Below are 13,752 nucleotides of genomic sequence, written 5' to 3' on the forward strand. Positions count from 1 at the left end.
TGAAGTTGTTTAAAGTGGTAATGTATGCCTACTGTAATGTATGCCTACTGAAACAGCCTACTGTTTCTTACAGCATTTTTTTTTTTCATTTTTTTTTTCTCTCAGGCAACATTTAAAGGATGGCTGGGTATATTGTATGGCGCTGTGGATTCACGTATGGTAAGACAATTCCTTAATACTGTAATAATAATTATACACTTTGAAATGAGTATGAAAACAACCTAATTTCTTATGATTTGATCCTCTCTGTCAACAAGGTGGGAGAGCAACCCATGTATGAGGATAATGTTTACATGTCCATCTACTTTGTCATGTTCATCATCTTTGGGACCTTCGTCATGCTGAATCTCTTCATTGGTGTCATTATCGACAACTTCAACCAGCAAAAAAAGAAGATAAGTAGCCTTCCTACAGCATAATATCACGAAATAGCAAACACAGCATGCAAGCCTTTCTAAAACATTATCACAACAATACTATACACATGTAAATTACAAGTATTTTAGATGACATGCACATGAAAATAACTGTATGTCTCTGTACTTTGGAGGGAAAAATATTTTCATGACAGAGGAACAGAATAAATACTACAATGCCATGAAAAAGCTTGGTTCCAAGAAGCTACAGAAACCCATTCCTAGACCCAAGGTAAGCACCTGCTTGAGTTACTGGCAAATTGCCTAAAGATGTAGAACAAAAGAGTGTGTATGCCATACCATCTACTCTAGATGCTATACCAGCCCTTACACATCAGTTAAGTGACAGTGTTCTTAGTTCAAATAGAAGTGTATCATCACCAACGTTTAAGAAGAACATTTTAAGTTAAATACGGACCACTCAATGAGAAGGTATTGGCCAGGCTTGATCACTATCTGCTCTTTTCCGCTTCTGTTCCTCCCCTATGAAGATAACTTTCCCTCCAAAGTATAGAGACATACTGTTATTTTCATGTGCATGTCATTGACCTAACATATCTCTGATTCACTCTGTTTTGTCCTATCTTTCTCTTGGTCTCTGTTGATTGGCGGTTGAAGAACAAATTCGCAGGCATTATTTATGACCTGATCACCCAACAATTCTTCGAGGTCTTCATTATTGTGCTGATCTGCCTCAGCATGGTAACGATGATGGTGGACACGGATGACCAGAGCGAGGAGAAGGATAGCATCCTCTTCTTCATCAACCTGGTGTTTATCTTCATCTTCATCGCAGAGTGTATCCTCAAGTTGATCGGATTGCGGCAATATTATTTTACCGTCGGATGGAATATTTTAGATTTTGTCGTCGTCATTCTCTCCATCCTTGGTGAATATGAAGAAAAGACTGTATACATTAGTCGTGTAGCTACAGAATTCTTTATTTTTGCTGAAATGAAACATGATTGAAGAACATAGTAATAAGAATGAAAACTGAATTATTATTTTTTCCATTCCAGGTTTACTGCTGGCGGACCTCATAGAGAAGTATTTTGTCTCACCTACCCTTTTCCGTGTCGTAAGACTGGCCAGGATTGGTCGAGTTCTGAGACTCATCCGAGGAGCTCAAGGCATCCGGACACTGTTGTTTTCCCTGAGGATGTCACTTCCAGCTATCTTCAACATTGGGCTCCTGTTCTTCCTCATCATGTTTATCTTCTCCATTTTTGGAATGTCCAACTTTGCGTATGTCAAAAAGGAGTCCGGAATAGACGATATGATCAATTTTGAAACTTTTGGCAACAGTATCATTTGTCTGTTCATGATCACAACCTTAGCCGGTTGGGACAGTGTCCTCTCACCCATGATGAGTAGTACACCTCCGAACTGTGACCCGTACATTGAAAATCCAGGCACAAATGTAAGAGGCAACTGCAGCAGCCCTGGTTGGGGAATTCTTTTTATCTGCAGCTACATCATCATGTGTTTCTTTCTTGTGGTCAACATGTACATTGCCGTTATTCTCGAGAACTTCAATGTTGTCATCGAGGAGAGCGGCAACCCGCTGTGTGAGGAAGACTTTGAGATGTTCTATGAGACCTGGGAGAAGTTCGACCCTGACGCGTCACAATTCATCGCCTACAACATTTTGTCGGAGTTCTGTGACACGCTTAAAGACCCGCTCAGGATCCCCAAACCCAACGCAATCAAGCTGATCACCATGGACCTTCCCATTGTCCCTGGGGATAAGATCCACTGTCTGGACATCCTGCTGGCTCTGACCACAGAGGTGCTGGGAGAATCAGGGGAGATGGATGCCATGAAGGAGAGCATGGAGGAGAAGTTCATGGCCAAAAAACCCTTTAAAGTGTCATTCAAGCCAATCACCACCACCCTGAGGCGAAAGCAGGAGGAGGTAGCAGCTGTTGTTATTCAGAGAGCCTATTGTAAGCATCTGCTGAGAAGTTCGATGAAACTCGCTTCCCACAAGTACCATGAGAAGAAAGAGTTAACCAAGGAGGACGAAGCGCCGCCAGAGCAGGAAGGAATGATTGCCATCAGAATGAGCAAACTGTATGAAAGCCAACAATCACTCGGGGTGGATGAAACCGTTGTAGATATGGATTCTTATGTAAAACTGGAGAGAAAAGAACTGACAGCGACACAACCTCCTGTGGTGACTACTGAAACGCCGCCGCATGTGGAGCTTCAGAACGAGATCATCTCGCACTCTGCCCCCTTTGTCATCCCGGCCTCAACCCATAACTCACAGCTGAAAGAGTCCCATGTTTGAATAGCTAGTGCAACCAATGGATAAACACTTCATCATCATGGTCATCTGCCTTTGACGATGAGACCGCTTCTTCATCTCCAAAGTCCAACTTTGGTATGTTTGGCTTGGGTTAGAGTCTGAGTTTCTTGCTAACTAAGTCTTTGAGGGACACATTGAGCCCACCCCACTGAATCTAAGCGATTGCATAGAGATGATGGTAGAACGAATATAGCAGTCAATGTTAATTGATGTTGATGATAACCTGGAATGTATTGACTGAGAAATCATAGATATTGTTGGCAAGACAATCACCAAAGCCTGAGTTGAACGTTTGGGCCCATTTATGGATGCAAGCCCAGTTGTGGTAGCAGACCCCTTGTAATATATAGTTGAGATCATTTGAGAATTAAATAACCTAAGAGATAGTTAGCCATGTATAAGATAATAAGTTAATTAAACTCCATCTTACAAGTGAGTAGGGACCTGACTCCTATGGTTTTACTCTTAACACAAAAACATACTTTCAGACCCATGAAAGTATTTTAATAAATATGTTCCTTTTTGTATTTTGTATACCTTTTTTATTCAACTGTTTGTTGGGTTGGCAGGAAGCCTAGTGGTTCGAGCGTTGGACCAGTAACTGAAAGGTTGCTAGATTGAATCCCTGAGCTGACAAGCTAAAAATATGTTGTTCTGCCCCTGAACAAGGCAGTTAAACCACTGTTCCTAGTCTGTCATTGTAATTAAGAATTTGTTCTTAATTTGTTCTTAACTGACTTGCCTAGTTAAATAAATATAACATATTCTACTGCACTTGCAGTATTAATTGCAACGAAAAAGGCAAGCAATAATCTCATCTGTATCTTCAAAGTTGAAATATGACTTCAAAAACAGGATTCTCAGGAATATTATAGATTTTTCATATGGAATCTGACTTGTCATTTTAATCTAAACTTGTATGACTTCCCTATAATTTTCCAAATACCAGTACAAGAACGTCAAAAATAAATTTTTAAAATATTTTTTATTGAATACAATTCTATTTTGAAGTTATTATTTGTTTGGAGTTTGGTTTGACGTATTCGGCCAACACTTTTGTGTGTTCATTTTTTAAGGTATTAAAGCAAATACTAACACTTGGATTTAGAGTATATACAAAGTATTTTATATATTTTTTTACCCCAAAAATATTTAGTAACAAATATGACCTGTGCCTTTAACATCTGAAAATGAGAACATTTTAATGAAAAAACAGGTTTAGAAAACAGATTGAGAAAGGATTTGCGTTTGCAAATTAGGATCGGACCCTTTTTCTCAATTTTCGCCTAAAATTACATACCCAAATCTAACTGCTTCTAGCTCAGGACCTGAAGCAAGGATATGCATATTCTTGATACCATTTGAAAGGAAACACTTTGAAGTTTGTGGAAATGTGAAAGTAATGTAGGAGAATATAACACATTAGATCTGGTAAAAGATGTAACAAAGAAAAAAATATGCGTTTTTTTTGTATTTTTTGTATTTTTGTCTTTTTTGTACTATCATCTTTGAAATGCCATGATCTATTTTACCAGCCCAGGCGCATTTTAGATTTTGAAAATGTTTTTGTTACTTACACCCTCATGCTAATCACATTAGCCTACATTAGCTCAATCAACCGTTCCACGACACACACACACACACACACACACACCTATCCCGTAGAGGTTAACTAATTCTGCTGAATAACAACTAATTTTTACACTGTCAGTTTTCTTTTATTGTCGAATTTCTTAATTTTCTGTATATTTTCCTTTGATTATATTTTTAAGGAAAATAACTTTCCTTTTGAGTTTTTCTCATTGTAGTAACACAACTAACCTACTGTAGTAACACAAGTACTGTAGTAATACAAGTATTACTAACAGTGTTCGGTTTTTAATCTGCAATTATTTGTGCTATTAAGCAGTATGATGATAGAAATCATGTGCTGAAAATATACTGGTCAGTTTATTGGAACATGGGGCTTGTAACACCAGAGTTGTTGTTTTTGGTTTTCACAAGGGGCACATACCACATGTGTTAACTGAGTCACTTCGGATAAAAGCTTCAGCTAAAATGGCCATACAAGTCTTAACACAGAAATGTCTTAATCATGGGAATATGGTAGGAAAGCACTTTGAAGCCTTGTTAGGAACGCAGTTTATTCATTAATAAGTGTGATGTTAACTACTTTTTAATTATACTTTAATATCAATCTCACCTAAATGTGTGTACAGTATCTTACACAATCTTTGTCTGGAGAGGCACATTTTACTTAATTTGAATTAAGGACAAATACTAAGCTAGCAACGTCATACTTTTGTACAAGAGCTTCCATGTTTGTTAAACCAAGTGTGCCTATTTGTAAGTGCTACCTACAACAGCAGTTCATCCAAAGGGAGACTGGTTTGACTGTAAATCATGTTCTGCGCACTGTGTGAACATTCAAGCGGAGGACCTTGGAATTGTGAAATGGAAATAACATAGATGTCATGCACCATTGTTTACAAAACGAATACTGTGTTAGAGAAGGACGGTGATAGAGAAGGACGGTTATATTGCATTTTTTTTATTGAGGCTGAATGTGTGCTGTCAGCGTGGCCTGTAAACATCGTATGTTCACTGCTCAACTGTGGAGGAGTTTGGAGATTATTACTTGGTATTATTGATCTGAATAGTGTTTAATTCATGTAATGATAGACTATAAAGGCAAATACACAGAAGTACATATTATGCTTTACAATTTTACTTTCTAACAATTCTAATACATTTCTAATAAAAAAAGATAGATATGTTTGGATGCTCTGCCAGTTGTATTGTTTCACAAAAAGTATTTGATCTTTATGATGTATTTGTTCACAAGCATGCTGTATATGCCATCTGCTGGAGAACTATACAAGCCACAACTTTCCTGCCAAACATGAGTAGCTTTCAAGTATCTCACTTTTACCAGTCACGGCACCTTTGTTCCCCAGTTATGATCAATAACAATTTCCAGATGTGACATTTTTCCCCTGGAGTACAAGAGTATACGCAATATCTTTCGCATTTCTGAATTCGGAGATTTAGATTTAGTTCATCTTTCTATTTCTTGTGGGCGGTGCTTAACCAGCAGTCAGATATCTATTTAAACCTTCTATAGTGTTAGGACTTAGTTCCCAGTCCATAAATACTCTCTCACCTTATTACCGTGCCTCAAAGATACCGATTAGATAGTTCTCACAGCCATACCATAGCTTTATCTGTGATGTAAAATACTACAGTATACAGGATATCATGCACTAAATGTCGTAAAATTCCCTCATGCTGCTGTCGGTAAGACCTGAATACCGTATGGTAAATAGCTAAACAATTTCTTTGTTCAATGATTTATGTATAATTACACTCAAGAGAAAACAGGATTTGTAATTAAACAATGGTAAAACATATAGTTTGTTTCCTGCCAACACCATCAATGCAGCACTACGTTTCTGAGAAAAAAAAACTGAGTGCTGTGTTACAGGTGCTGCACTTTTTTTTGTGTTCACTTCACACAAAAAACAAGCTGTGCCTTCAGGACATCTCACCCAGCAGGCATATGACTGCCGCAGCAGCCATACTGTAAGTTATTGGAGCAGTTGCCCTCCAATAACCAAGCACAATCCCTCCCCTCTTCACGAGCGCACAAACACACACTCTCTCTTTTGGTCTCTCTCTCTCTAACCAGACCCTTCCTTTAGGAGAGCGCGGGGGGGGGGGGGCTCTGGCTGGAAGTGTTTGCCGGACTATTCCTCTCCAAGTTCCATGCATACGGCACAAGTCAGGGGTCATCGGTGTGTAAGGACCTTAAGACAGCGAGGATCTGTGTGTTCTACGTGTCTCTCTTTAGTTTGCAGGACTAGGAGTGGGACCACGACTATAATGTTACACCCATTCACTTCTCACACTGACTGACCGATCCCTGTTACACATGCCAAGCTTGGCCCTATGACCGACCAGGAAGTCAAGGAGATTAGCCACAGATGTTAGCTACATGCTTGTGATGAACAGAGGGAAGGGACTTGGGTGTGGTGACCATAATAAGCAAAATAGAGGCTCACTCAAATGGTATCACATGACAATTGTCAGCTAATATAACTTACTATCTGATAGTGTCATAAATGTGTTTCAAAATACAAAAAAGGTTGCAATTATCATGTTATCATTTAATGTAAGGCATCGCTATTACAATAAATGTCATGTATAACTGCTCTATAAAGGGTTAGCCTGCTGAACATGCCATTTCTCCAGATCACATCTCACAGCAGCCAGTACAGTACTTGTGTTATGGTATCTATACTTTGATCCAAGTTAAGACGTCCCCATGAGTGTGTTTGTTGTTGTATGTTTACATCCAAGAGGAGCTTTGTCTTACTGGTATAATGCGAGAAACTGCAACAGAATCTCAAATAACGGATTACCTACGGAACTGACAGAGAAAGATGGTTCGTTTATGCAATAACCAGCAATTACAGGCTATTGATGGAAATGCTTGGCTAAATCCTAACCTCTGAACTTTGTCATTTGGCATATAGAGGACCTGATTTTGTGTTATTGATAACCCAGTCAACTATAACGCATGTGGAAAGAAAAAACCTGATTAGGATATATTACAGCAACCAGCTAAGTAATCAGGTATGCTAGATTAGGGTTGGAACCTGGTGTAGGTAAAATGTTTTAATAAAACACAAAACCCAGAACACGACACTAACATAAGGCTGAAGACAGATACACAAGAATAGCACCAACTTGTGAGTGAACCTGGGAGAGTGATATACAGTGGGGCAAAAAAGTATTTAGTCAGCCACCAATTGTGCAAGTTCTCCCACTTAAAAAGATGAGAGAGGCCTGTAATTTTCAACTATACTTCAACTATGACCGACAAAATGAGGAAAAAAAATCCAGAAAATCACATTGTAGGATTTTTAATGAATGTATTTGCAAATTATGGTGGAAAATAAGTATTGTGTTTTTAAGTGGGAGAACTTGCACAATTGGTGGCTGACTAAATACTTTTTTGCCCCACTGTATGTGTCTTTCCGTCTTTCATTTTGCTGAGATGTTTTTCCATAACAGGGTCAAATTTGGCCCGTAATTCAACCTCTTTTAAGAAGTTTCCATTATCTGGTTGGAAGAGTTTGTCTGATCAACCCCTGAATGCTAGGTTTCTTTCAGCCAGAGACTGGGTGATACTTATTAAACGTGAAAGGACATCCCGCCATCTCTTTCTTTCAGCCTCCAAAATTGCCTTTTGTATCTGGTCAAGAGTCTGTCCCCTACTTAGGCACAGATCAAGTTCGCTCCACTTATTCATATTGTTTGTGTGTTCAGGACTACCCTCGTGGTGTTTCAGAATGGCGTTGATATTTCACCAGTCATTCACACCTTCCTTTATTATTTTGTAGTCTTTTGTAGAAAAGAGCTTACAGCTAAAACAATAAACTGTGTTGTTTTTGATTGAGTATGAAAGCCAGGTCCTGGTAATCGTTTCCCCATTTGACAGCTGTCTCTGTAATAAACCTGAATGGAAACCTCTTCTAGACTTGTCTTTAGGCTAAGAAAAATCCAGTCCTGGTTTGAATGGACCTCTGCACACTAACTCAGTCCTCATGAAGTATTTTAAGACTGGGGGCCAATCTGCTGGGTCATTTGGTGGAGCAGAAACTGTTTTATTGGGGTCTGAGCTACTTGTATCTGATGCTGGCTGTACACTCTTGTTGAGCTAGTACGTGCTGAGGCTGCCTGTACTTCAACTGGGTCTGTGTTAGTACTTGCTGAAGCTGCCAGTACTGGGTCTGTGTTAGTACTGGATGAGGCTGGATGTGGATCAGCTGAGTCTGTGCTTGTACTGGCTAATGATCCAGCATCTCCTCTACTGACAAACTTATGCATAGCACCTGTAAATTATAGATAACAATACTATTATTAATTTTATCATCTGCATCAAGCCCATTCAAACTGGCTCCCCCAGATTTCCTTTTATACATTTCCAAATATAAAATACTATTTATACTATGGCTTGACTGAACACTTGATGGTTATTATTTACTGAGAGATGTGCATCCATGTTGCCCAGTATGCCCAGCTAATCAATGTTTTAAATTCAATATATAAAACAATAGTCAATGTCAATCCATTGCTTTCCATCTTTATTAGTCCAGAGTTGTAACTAAACCTTGACTGAGAGACTAGATAATCATTGTCTTGTTTTAAATTATGTACGCCTATGAGGCGTGCCAAAAACGCCCATATATTCTCTGGACTGGTCCCCAAAGAGGTTGTTGCTGGAAAGCGCGAGTTTCATTTCGTGCAAGCGCATATGAACGTATGTTCACGCGAGACGCGGTTATCTTTTCCGAGCTGCAGTTTATCAAACGTAATAAATAGTTGAATTTCAATCTCACATTTGTCAGACACAAAGTCACAGAACACAGCCCTGGAAGTGGCTGGCAAGAAATCAAAAGCAAGCAAGACAGACCAAGAGATGCACTGCCCAGCTAGGTTAGCAAGACAGACAGACTAGAGAGAGATGCACTGCAAGCTAGGTTAGCAAGACAGACAGACTAGAGAGAGATGCACTGCAAGCTAGGTTAGCAAGACAGACAGACTAGAGAGAGATGCACTGCAAGCTAGGTTAGCAAGACAGACAGACTAGAGAGATGCACTGCAAGCTAGGTTAGCAAGACAGACAGACTAGAGAGAGATGCACTGCAAGCTAGGTTAGCAAGACAGACAGACTAGAGAGAGATGCACTGCAAGCTAGGTTAGCAAGACAGACAGACTAGAGAGAGATGCACTGCAAGCTAGGTTAGCAAGACAGACAGACTAGAGAGAGATGCACTGCAAGCTAGGTTAGCAAGACAGACAGACTAGAGAGAGATGCACTGCAAGCTAGGTTAGCAAGACAGACAGACTAGAGAGAGATGCACTGCAAGCTAGGTTAGCAAGACAGACAGACTAGAGAGATGCACTGCAAGCTAGGTTAGCAAGACAGACAGACTAGAGAGAGATGCACTACAAGCTAGGTTAGCAAGACAGACAGACTAGAGAGAGATGCACTGCAAGCTAGGTTAGCAAGACAGACAGACTAGAGAGAGATGCACTGCAAGCTAGGTTAGCAAGACAGACAGACTAGAGAGAGATGCACTGCAAGCTAGGTTAGCAAGACAGACAGACTAGAGAGAGATGCACTGCAAGCTAGGTTAGCAAGACAGACAGACTAGAGAGAGATGCACTGCAAGCTAGGTTAGCAAGACAGACAGACTAGAGAGAGATGCACTGCAAGCTAGGTTAGCAAGACAGACAGACTAGAGAGAGATGCACTGCAAGCTAGGTTAGCAAGACAGACAGACTAGAGAGAGATGCACTGCAAGCTAGGTTAGCAAGACAGACAGACTAGAGAGAGATGCACTGCAAGCTAGGTTAGCAAGACAGACAGACTAGAGAGAGATGCACTGCAAGCTAGGTTAGCAAGACAGACAGACTAGAGAGAGATGCACTGCAAGCTAGGTTAGCAAGACAGACAGACTAGAGAGAGATGCACTACAAGCTAGGTTAGCAAGACAGACAGACTAGAGAGAGATGCACTGCAAGCTAGGTTAGCAAGACAGACAGACTAGAGAGAGATGCACTGCAAGCTAGGTTAGCAAGACAGACAGACTAGAGAGAGATGCACTGCAAGCTAGGTTAGCAAGACAGACAGACTAGAGAGAGATGCACTGCAAGCTAGGTTAGCAAGACAGACAGACTAGAGAGAGATGCACTGCAAGCTAGGTTAGCAAGACAGACAGACTAGAGAGAGATGCACTGCAAGCTAGGTTAGCAAGACAGACAGACTAGAGAGAGATGCACTGCAAGCTAGGTTAGCAAGACAGACAGACTAGAGAGAGATGCACTGCAAGCTAGGTTAGCAAGACAGACAGACTAGAGAGAGATGCACTGCAAGCTAGGTTAGCAAGACAGACAGACTAGAGAGAGATGCACTGCAAGCTAGCACATCAACTTAACGTTCCTGTTATTTGCTGACATCAAACTTGTAGAGGAGAGAACAAAAGTTTATCTGATTGCTGTTCCCGCAATTGACACTCATGGTGTTTTTCTTTCTGTTTTTGTGACCAGAAGGACAGTTCCGCTTCATCCTCTCATCGAAGTGAATGAAAATGAAAATGAAAACATTGACACTTTGACACGAGGGGGAGGCAGGGCCCTTGCGTAATTTGTGTGGCCCTATGCAACTTGCGTAGTGAGCGTATAGGGATGCCCGTCTCTGAGTCAACCCCACTCAGCCTCCTCACCCAACAGAATGTGTTCATATAGACTAGCTGTAGCTGAACAACCAGCTCCAGAGGACACGAAGGAAGCTGCCTACCGTTCTCAAACGCTTGCTCAACAGGGATTTTAAGTTCCGTCTGGCCTCTTCAACGATGTTGTACTGTACTGTACTGTATTGTATGACCTGAACTGCTCTGTGCTGGCTCAGATATTATATTTTCACATTTGCCTTTCCAGCCTGGTTCCAGCAAATCTAAAGCCTGTAAAAATGTGTAATAACATAAACCTCAAACAGGTATCACAGTCATGAACAGAACATACACATTTCAAAAAGAATAATGAGAATAGCACGTGGTTGAGTACGCAAAGTAGCGCCATGATGTGTGTGGAGTGCAGATGATATTGAAGGAAGAGCCATTCATAAACAGGTACACAGTACAGGAGGTGTGAGGTTTAGACCTCGTCTTCAGTTGGTAAAACAATTCTCAGTTTCCCCTTTTTCTTTGTGGAGCTGACCAGAAGAGAGAACTGATTCCCTAACAAACTCTCACACCCTCTGGGTCTAAGTGTACATGGGGTGTCTGCAACTCTGCATGGCACCTGCCTGCCTCTCCCATGACACCCTCTGACCCTCATCCTCCACTCAGGGGACACATCCTGTACCCACTACTGAGCTGAGCTAGACCAAGCCAAACCGAGCTGTAGTAGTGCACCAGCCTGGTCACATATCTACCATAATTGCTGGAACCATGCTGGAAAGGACGATATGAAAGAAACTATGTTACACATGGCCCACGTTCACCAGAGATCAAAATGTCCCCCTTCTAACACTGAGAACATTGTCCATTTCTATTTGTGTGATGGCTCTACTCGACTCTACAAGTGCCAAATAGTTTTCCCTTACAAATTGACCAAAAACTACATAAATTCACAAAGGATCCTCTTGTCTCCGCCAGTGACCACCATACAACAGCAGCCAAATTACGAAACAACGTGTTTTTGCCAACATCGTCCCCCCGAGGGAAGATGAACAGGCAGATGGCACAACATGGGAGTCAAGGCCATAGGACAAGGACCAAGGCCTCTCCACCAGCAATGTGACTTCAACAGAGGGGATAGTGCTGACAGTTAATAGCAAAACCTCCTCCTCTCCATCGCATGTACCTGTTTGTGGGGGCATCCTGCGAATCACCAGAGACTTCTGAGAAGATCTTACTCACCCATACCATCTACTGACACTGTCATACTCACTCATACCGCACGCAGACATTTTGTGTATTTTCATCTTTGAATAACTGTCAGACAGACACACACACGCTTGCGCGCACACACACTCACACACACACACACACCACACACAGAGACTCTAGCCCCAAACACTTAGCTTTCACCTGTAACTCTTCAAACCTGTTTCACTTGATTGTTGAGTGTACAGTACTGGGCTTTTAGTGCGCTCCTCTACCTTTAAATCTGAGAACACACACAAACAGACTGACAGACACACAGACAGACGGACAGACACACACACATAGAGGCGGACACGTCTCCTCCACCAGTCTGAAATTGTAACAAATCTGATGGACTTTCTGAACACAAATAAAGCCCAGCTCGCTGCCTACTGCAATAGGATGAGGCTTTAAACTTCAAATGACAGACACTGTGTTTTAATGTTCAGCTTCTGCTTCCGTCTTTTACATTGCAGAAAGAAACGGGCATGTGACAAATTGGGTTTATGTGGTGTCCTTTGACTCCTGACCTGTGAGTTTGATAAGCCCTTGATTGTTTTGATAGAGGCTTCCGGCTTGGGAGGTGTCATTGAAGTCAAGTAAAGGAGTTTGAAAAGGAAGGAGGCATTTTAAATACATTTTAATGATCTATACCAGGGGTATACACATTTTATCCTATGAGGTCTGGAGCCTGCTATTTTTCCATTCTACCTGATAATTATTTGCGCACAGCTGGTGTCCCAGGTCTAAATCAGTCCCTGACTCCAGGGGAGAGAGAATAAAGTAGACGGCACGGGTCAAATTTTTTGATTTATGGCCCTGTGTCCAGATGACGTGTACATGCCCAAATATGGGCCTCCGGCCAGGACCTCCTGTTCCTGTTGTCACGTGTTAGAGGGTGTGTTATTGTCTATCTATATTGCATCTATTCCTTTGAAGTTGTCATGCTGATTGATGTCTAGGGACCTGGTTGAACTGGGGGGATGTGTTTGAACTTTTGAAAGAGTATGGCCCCACACCCCCAGTTTTATTGCCCTTATGGTTGCTATCTAATGAAGCAGGAATGTCCGGGGTATTGGCTGTGGCAGACGCATTATAACTAAAAGTCCAGAACAAGGCATGCGACCCCAGAACACTCCTATGGTTTTACTCTTAACACAAAAACATACTTTCAGACCCATGAAAGTATTTTAATAAATATGTTCCTTTTTGTATTTTGTATACCTTTTTTATTCAACTGTTTGTTGGGTTGGCAGGAAGCCTAGTGGTTCGAGCGTTGGACCAGTAACTGAAAGGTTGCTAGATTGAATCCCTGAGCTGACAAGCTAAAAATATGTTGTTCTGCCCCTGAACAAGGCAGTTAAACCACTGTTCCTAGTCTGTCATTGTAATTAAGAATTTGTTCTTAATTTGTTCTTAACTGACTTGCCTAGTTAAATAAATATAACATATTCTACTGCACTTGCAGTATTAATTGCAATGAAAAAGGCAAGCAATAATCTCATCTGTATCTTCAAAGTTGAAATAT

The 13,752-nt window shown here is 41.0% G+C and overlaps 1 protein-coding gene across 1 annotated transcript in view; it reads left to right on the forward strand.

Moving 5' to 3' along the window:
* scn4ab (sodium channel, voltage-gated, type IV, alpha, b) overlaps nucleotides 1–5,507 on the forward strand; it is a 41,225-nt gene extending 35,718 nt beyond the window's left edge. Inside the window, exons 22-26 of the mRNA XM_020486326.2 lie at nucleotides 106–159; nucleotides 258–395; nucleotides 544–648; nucleotides 1,035–1,305; nucleotides 1,436–5,507. Coding sequence (XP_020341915.1) covers nucleotides 106–159; nucleotides 258–395; nucleotides 544–648; nucleotides 1,035–1,305; nucleotides 1,436–2,709 — 1,842 coding nt within the window. The 3' untranslated portion in view covers nucleotides 2,710–5,507. The remainder of the gene's footprint in view (nucleotides 1–105; nucleotides 160–257; nucleotides 396–543; nucleotides 649–1,034; nucleotides 1,306–1,435) is intronic.
* The last annotated feature ends 8,245 nt before the right edge of the window (nucleotides 5,508–13,752 follow it).

The sequence above is a fragment of the Oncorhynchus kisutch genome, linkage group LG6, assembly GCF_002021735.2.
Source record: "Oncorhynchus kisutch isolate 150728-3 linkage group LG6, Okis_V2, whole genome shotgun sequence".
Lineage (NCBI taxonomy): Eukaryota > Metazoa > Chordata > Actinopteri > Salmoniformes > Salmonidae > Oncorhynchus > Oncorhynchus kisutch.